The following is an 8,117-nucleotide window of genomic DNA, read 5'->3' as shown; positions in this document are numbered from 1 at the left end:
CTGCGGTCAAAGCTGACTGCAGCATGCACGGGGTTTGTGGAGGGTACTCGCGCCCTCCGCTTCCCCATCAGGTCCCTGCGCTGCAGTGACGGGGACCCGATGGCAATGAAGGCAGCCCAATGCCTTCCATAGGCATTGGAGCTTGCCTTCTAAGGAAGCCTGTGAGATCCAGCCCTTAGGCTGGGTCTCACAGGCAGGCTGTCAGCATAAAAGCTGACAGCCAATGCATTACAATACACGATGTATTGTAATGCATTGCAGAGGTGATCAGACCCTCAGAAGTTGAAGTCCCAGAGTGGGACAAAAATAAAAAGTAAAAAAAAAGTTAAAAACTATGTTTTCCATTATAAAAATGTAAATAAAGTTTCAAATTAAAAAAAATGCCCCTTTCCCAAAATAAAACACATAAAATTGTAAAAAAAAAATAGAAAAACAGACAGACATGCGTAACGACCGGCTCTATAAAAATATCACACGACCTAACCCCTCAGGTGAACACCATAAAAAAAATTTAAACTGTGCTAAAAAAACATTTTTGAGATCTTACATCACTAAAAGTGCAACACCAAGTGATCAAAAAGGAGTATGCCCCCCAAAATAGTACCAATCTAGCCGTCACCTCATCCCGCAAAAAATGAGCCCCTACTTAAGACAATCGCCTAAAAAAAAGAAAAAAAAACTATAGCTCTCAGACTATGGAGACGCTAAAACATGATTTTTTTTGGTTTCCAAAATGCTTTTATTGTGTTAAATGTAAAGAAAATAAAAAAGTAGACATATTAGGTATCGCCTTGTCTGTAAGAACCTGTGCTATAAAAATACCACATGACGTAACCCCTGAGGTGAACACTGTAAAAAAAATATATATATAAAAACGGTGTCAAAAAAGCAATTTTTTGTCACCTTATATCACTAAAAGTGTAATAGAAAGCGATCAAAAAGTCATATGTACCCCAAAATAGTGCCAATCAAACCGTCATCTCATCCTGCAAAAATGATACTCTACTTAAGACAATCGCCTAAAAATAAAAAAAATACTATGGCTCTCAGACTATGGAGACACTAAAACATGTTTTTTTGTTTCAAAATGATATTATTGTGTAAAACTTAAATAAATATAAAAAAGTATACATATTAGGTATTGCCATGTCTGTAACGACCTGCTCTATAAAAAATATCACATGACCTGACCGGGTGTCAAAAAAGCCATTTCCCCTTACATCACAAAAAGTGTACCAATTAAAATAGTAATTTTATCCCTCCAAAAATGAGCCCCTACATAAGACAGTCACCCAAAATGAAAAAAAAAATGGCTTTCAGAATATGTAGACACCAAAAAAATCTTTAAAAAAAAAAATGTATGCTTTATTATATAAACCTTAAACAACCAAAAAAGATTTCATATTTGGTATTGTTGCGTCCTTAACAACCTGCTGTATAAAAATAGCATATGATCTAAACTGTCAGATGAACGTTGTAAATAACTAAAAATAAAAACAGTGCAAAAACAGCTATTTTTTGTTACCTTACCTTACAAAATGGGTAATATAGAGCAACCAAGAACCATATGTATCCTAAAATAGTACCAACAAAACTGCCACCTTATCCCATAGATTCCAAAATGTGGTCACTTTTTGGGAGTTTCTACTCTAGGGGTGCATCAGGGGGTCTTCAAATGTGACATGGCAACTTAAAATTATCCCATCGAAATCTGCCCTCCAAAACGCACATGGTGTTCCCTTGCTTTTGTGCCCCGCCGTGTGCCCATATAGCAGTTAACCATCACAAATGGGGTGTTTCTGTAAACTACAGAATCAGGGTAATAAATATTGAGTTTTGTTTGACTGTTAACCCTTGCTTTGTTACTGTAAAAAATAGATTAAAATGGAAAATCTGCCCAAAAAGTGAAATTCTGAAATTTCATCTCCATTTTCCTTTAATTCTTGTGGAACACCTAAAGTTTGTAAAATCAGTTTTGAATACCTTAAGGCTGGTTTCACACGGGCGTTGCGGGAAAATGTGCGGGTGCGTTGCGGGAACACGCGCGATTTTTCTACGCGAGTGCAAAACATTGTAATGCGTTTTGCACTCGCGTGAGAAAAATCGCGCATGTTTAGTACCCAAACCCGAACTTCTTCACAGAAGTACAGGCTTGGGATCGGTGTTCTGTAGATTGTATTATTTTCCCTTATAACATGGTTATAAGGGAAAATAATAGCATTCTGAATACAGATAGCGCTGGAGGGGTTAAAAAATAATAATAATATTTAACTCACCTTAATCCACTTGCTCGAGCAGCCCGGCATCTCCTTCTGTCTCCTTCTTTGCTGATTGTAGGAACAGGACCTGTGGTGACGTCACTCCAGTCATTACATGGTCCATCACATGATCCATCACCATGGTAAAAGATCATGTGATGGATCATGTGATGACCGGAGTGACGTCACCACAGGTCCTGTTCCTGCACACAGCTAAGATGAAGACAAAAGCAGATGCCGGGCTGCGCTATCAAGTGGATTAAGGTGAGTTAAATATATATATTTTTTTTTAACCCCTCCAGCGTTATTTTACTATGCATTCTGTATTTAGAATTCTATTATTTTCCCTTATAACCATGTTATAAGGGGAAATAATAATGATCGGGTCTCCATCCCGATTGTCTCCTAGCAACCGTGCGTGAAAATAGCACCGCATCCGCACTTGCTTGCGGATGCTTGCGATTTTCACGCAACCCCATTCACTTCTATGGGGCCTGCATTGCGAGAAAAATGCAGAATATAGAGCATGCTGCGATTTTCACGCAACGCACAAGTGATGCGTGAAAATAACCGCTCATGTGAACAGCCCCATAGAAATGAATGGGCGGGTGCAATGCGTTCAACTCACGCATCGCATCCACGTGGAATATTTGCCCGTGTGAAAGGGGCCTAAGGGGTGTAGTTTCTAAAATGGGGTAATTTTTGGGTGGTTTCTATTATGTAAGCCTCACAAAGTGACTTCAGACCTAAACTGGTCCTTAAAAAGTGGGTTTTGGAAATTTTCAGAAACATTTCAAGATTTTCTTCTAAACTTCTAAGCCATCTAACGTCCCCCAAAAATAAAATGGCATTCACAAAATGATCCAAACATAAACTAGACATATGGAAAATGTTAAATAATAGCTATTATATGAGGTATCACTATCTGTTTTAAAAGCCGAGAAATTGAAATTTAGAAAGTTGCAAATTTATTTTTATTTTTTTGTAAATTTGGTATTTTTTTAAAATAAAAATGAAAAATATTGACTGAAATTTACCACTACCATGAAGTACAATGTGTCACGAGAAAACAGTCTCAGAATGGATTGGATAAGTAAAAGCGTTCCAAAGTTATTACCACATAAAGTGACACATGTCAGATTTGCAAAAAAATGGCCAGGTCCTTAAGGGGTAAAAGGGCAGGGTCCTGAAGGGGTTAATTCTTATACATGTTATTTGTATTCTTGTAGTTTTAACAAACAATCCTGTTTTACCAATCAATCTATCGTATATAATCAATCAATCACATATGTAAGACCTGTTGACCAATTAACAAGTTAGACTACAAAAAACAGTCCTCTTATTTGGAAGACAGGAATGGTTTATGCTGAATGTCAGACTGCACACTGTGTGAATGTGTATGAAGACAGAACAACGGCAATGCCTCCATTGCTTCTAGTGGCTCATTTGCATGTATTAAAACCTCATTTTTCTCAGCAATGTGGACACATATAAACATGGCGCCAAAACAGAGGCTTTCAGCTGCCAAGTGCACATGGAACAGGTCAGCCAGTTATATAGCTACAAATCTGCTGACTGATGCCCTTTAAAAATACTTAAATAATATAATTTGCTTTTGCTTTGCTACTTCTTGATTTGTTGCAATCTGCTTTCAGTTTTCCCTGTTATATAGTGAATGGGTTATATACCATATGGAAATGAATGCAGTTGCTGCTTCCACTGTCTTGGAAGTGTGCATGGAACATGATAACAGTATGAAAATTCCTACTGTTTCATCCTTAGCAGTAAACAAAACAGCTGAATATCAAAAATACAAATCAATACAATATTGAAATAAAGTAATAGATATTGCCATTCAAATGATCCACTGCATTACTTATTTTCATTCCTCGTGCCCTTGCAAGGATTTCAGTACTTTTATCAGCAATCATGAGCAAAATAATGCAGAACTTTGTGTTGTCATTTTATTGAAACCAATGGCAGAATGCAAATGGTTTGGCCACCAAGTATCATGTCCTGAATTCTAGGAAAACTCACTTACATAGTGAAACAAAATATACTATGCACAATATGAAATAATTGAGGCAATCTTTTTTTTAAAGCATGTTTTATGTTCAACATATTAATGACATTTCTCTTGTACTCCACTTCAACCTTAACATTTTTTTTTCTGACGATGTCGCTTCATACATACACCACCATACCAAGTTAAGTTAAAGAACAGATATAAATAGAAACATTTTCAAAGTCATTCAATGTGAAAAAATACATATATGCTATATGGAGGCAAAGTACACATTAGTAGAACATATTATGATGAAGAAATATGCTATATTTTATCTACTATATACCTTTATAATAGGACAACATGTTGACCCAACATCATTAAGTTAGCTTTATGGCTATTACATTACTGCTAGTACAGCATATCATTAAACTGAGTAAAGCTATTCAATAGTTGATAGATACTGTATATATCCAAGGCAGATACTAACCATCTACCAAACACTAAACTCTACCTAAGCTGCTATACTGTTATTAAATGTAGACCTCCTATAGAATCAATTATCCCACAGTCTTCACTTAATGAAATTTGGAGATTTACAAGCCATTGACTTGCTTCCAGATTTTTGGTTAATCTGTAATAACTAGTGCACAATAAACGATGAATATATTCCAACGAGTCTGTAAACAATATTATGTAATAAAGCCAACATCCATTGAGATTTCATTCGTCATGGTCTAAATATCAGCTTTGCCCGCTTAAGGGATATTTCTGTCTACTCAAGAATATTAACCTCTTGAACATCTGCAGTAGTAATCATAGACACAAGAGTCCTATTTGGATGATTTTCTGCCTGTGCTAACATTTAGCTCAAGTTAATCACTTTGCATAGCAAAGGCTTTTTTTTTTTTATTAAATCCTTCTATAAATAAAAATAATTAAAAAATAATCCTTAGAAAATGAACATACATAAACAAAAAGAATAGGATGCTTTCACTCTGTCAGTATGCAAAGGTTAATAGTTGATCATTGTAACTGAAGTTTAAGCATAGTAGATGGAAATTCAATTGCTTTTTTTTTTTTTTTTTAAATGGTGGCATAGGCTGTAAATGGTCTATCATGACATAAGCAACCACAGGAAAGAACCTCCTGAAGACTGACTGTTGACCACTACATGTTGCTACATTATACCCCAAACCCATGTTGCTGCAATCTGTTATAATAATACAATCTGAGACTGCATTCGGTTGATAGGTCCGGATAATATATCCAACTGCAATTGTGGCAAATGCAATTGTTGTAAACTCACATCAAATCCCAGAGCTAAAGAATACAAACTGGTCTTCCTGAAACGGAAGATTCCCTAGTAAACAAAGACAGGTATGTATATAGATGATCGTAATTCCTGACTCAAACATATGTCTCCTGTATGTGCTTGTAGCTAGTGAAGTATAGAACTGTACATTCATCTCCCTCATTAGATATTAGATTTACAAAGGCATCTGTTTCCACGAGTTGTACGTTTGTTAAGAGTCACTGTTGCTTGTATTATGCCAAAATGTGCCAAATAGTGATTTAGGCAAATTGTTACACTGGTGCAATGAAAGGGGCATCTGAGAAGACAGAGTTGACGGAATCAGAGTCAGACTTTGATCTGCTGTTCTTTAAAATGCTATCTGCTGTTAGGTTCTCATTGGGGATCAGTCGGACTTTCCCATTTTGGCCTTGGTCTGTTTCCTTGACTGGCTCCAAGAAGACTACCCGTTTTCCCGTGCTGGATTTTCTTTCGACATCTGGCTCGTGTGATGGCGTGGCACTTAAAATGGAGGAGTGAGCACTATTTTGGTTCTGTTTCCTTTTATTTTTCTTAGATTTACACCAGCATTTACAGGGGGTGAGATAAAGGTAGAGAAGGACTAAAATGATACTGACCACACATGCAGCAAGTGTAGTGAAGGCTGTGTTGAATGCTTCATGCGAATTAGACTTGTGACTTGTAAAATTGCCCACTGTTACTCTAATATCTATGGTTTCATTAACCAGTTTGTTTATTGCCATGCAGGAATATATACCCGAATCTACAATTTGTGCCTCTTCAATTTCTAGGCTTCCATTGATAAAGACACGGAAATGTTCAGTCTTTTTTTCCGGTTGGAGAATTTTGCCCTCTGGGCTTCTCCAAATAAATTGTGTGTCCTTGTCTACTATCTTGCTGTCACAATGTACCACCAGCCTTTCTCCAATCTGAACCTCGTACAACAGGCCAAATGCATAAAATGACTCGTTCACAGTACTTTCAGAGCAGTTGATAAAGTTCTCTTGAAGAAGATGCTGTTTTTTAGACTCTGATGGAAAACTGCAGGTATAATAACTTTTGAAATCCATAACTGGAGCAAAGCGTTTGCGATACCAGAAGTTTAACATTGTGTTCAATTGGCAGTCACATGCAAACGGATTTTCATGAAGATAAATTCCACTAAGTTGCCTCGCAGAAATTAAACTTATATCCTGTACAGGCACTGTTTGCAAGCTATTATGTGAAATGTCCAACATCACAAGTTCTGAAAGTTTATTCCTGCCAACATATAGGTCCAGTGGGAAATGTGACAGTTCATTGTCCCCCAGGTATAATTTTTGCAGTTTATGGAGTCCTCCAAATGACCCAGAATCAATGTTAGTTAACTGGTTGTTGTACAGCAGGAGCTCTTCTAACATCTTAAGTTCTTGAAAAACTGGGTTGCTCAGCGTCCTTAGATGATTGGATGATAAATCAAGATATTTTACATTTCGTAGCGTGGAGAAACTACCACTAGAGATGCTGCTTATGGTGTTATGATGCAATATTAAAGTGTGCAATTTATCAAACATGACTGGGAACCAGTCTGGGTCCAGGAATCCTATTTTATTGTAGCTTAGATCTAGTTTTCTAATAAATTTGAAAATTGTCCTGGGCACTATAGATAAGTTTCTATTTGTGCAGCTTACTATATCACTGGCACAAATGCAGGCTGGAGGACACACCCCAGGGGCACCACTAACAATGCTGACGATGAGCAGCAGAAAGACATAAGCAATGCTTTTCAATTTTGTATGGACATTTCCAAGTTCCATAGACAACGATGAATCAAAGAAAGGCATTATGGTTCCTTCTCATCCACTTTTCTATTGCCACAAATCATGTATTCAGTCTTGGAGGTATCTTAAGGAAACCATGATATACCTCAATTCTAAATCTTCTAGCAGTTTTCACACTGGCACTAAAAATTAAATAAATTAGGTTTAGTGCATAAAAAGGAATAAATAAATATAACAGTCATAGTTCAGTACATATCTGCAATCTCTCACGTAAATGCATATTCTAAAAGTTCACAAAACAGACAGTTGAAATATACATATACTGGACATCATTTTTTAATCTGCTTTGCAAATCCATGAATCTATGTATGAACCTCCTGTCCCTGGGTACATGTTATGAACACTTCAAGTGATAGAAGATGTGAAATCTTATTACCTGCTCTTTTACAGCATTCACTAGCTGATGTCTGCATGAGGGCACAGAAGTCCTGGTCTGTGGCTCTTCGTCTTCATTCCTTGCTGTTGTGTATGATGACAGCAGAGAAGTTTTACAGAAAGGAGAAGAAACAGGTTGTGTACTGCGTGGTGCATGCAATGTTATCCCATCTGACCGAGCTGCTTGCATGGAAGAGCTGAGCGTATATGTGAGGCGAGCCTGCCCAGCCTCTGTTCACCTGTGCACTGTGATTGGCTGCAGTCAGCATAGAGAAATCTACAAAGCTCACTGATGAGGGCACAGACGGCTCAGATGCTGCTGCCTATGTCTACATGCACTGCCT

The 8,117-nt window shown here is 37.2% G+C and overlaps 1 protein-coding gene across 1 annotated transcript; it reads right to left on the bottom strand.

The window, feature by feature from the left end:
* Positions 1-5,518: 5,518 nt before the first annotated feature.
* On the bottom strand, positions 5,519-7,908 carry AMIGO2 (adhesion molecule with Ig like domain 2). Its single transcript, XM_040410548.1, has 2 exons — positions 7,775-7,908; positions 5,519-7,520 (listed from the first exon to the last, which is right to left on the bottom strand). The coding sequence occupies exon 2, from the start codon at positions 7,399-7,401 to the stop codon at positions 5,851-5,853; it is 1,551 nt and encodes a 516-aa protein (XP_040266482.1). The 5' UTR covers positions 7,402-7,520; positions 7,775-7,908; the 3' UTR covers positions 5,519-5,850.
* Between the last annotated feature and the right edge of the window lie 209 nt (positions 7,909-8,117).

Source organism: Bufo bufo, chromosome 1 (assembly GCF_905171765.1).
Source record: "Bufo bufo chromosome 1, aBufBuf1.1, whole genome shotgun sequence".
In the NCBI taxonomy this organism is placed as follows: Eukaryota; Metazoa; Chordata; class Amphibia; order Anura; family Bufonidae; genus Bufo; species Bufo bufo.
This window is presented reverse-complemented; position numbering and strand designations above follow the sequence as displayed.

Coding starts and splice junctions, on each gene's coding strand:
- AMIGO2 (XM_040410548.1), bottom strand. CDS start 7,401: ATGCCTTTCTTTGATTCATCGTTGTCTATGGAACTTGGAAATGTCCAT.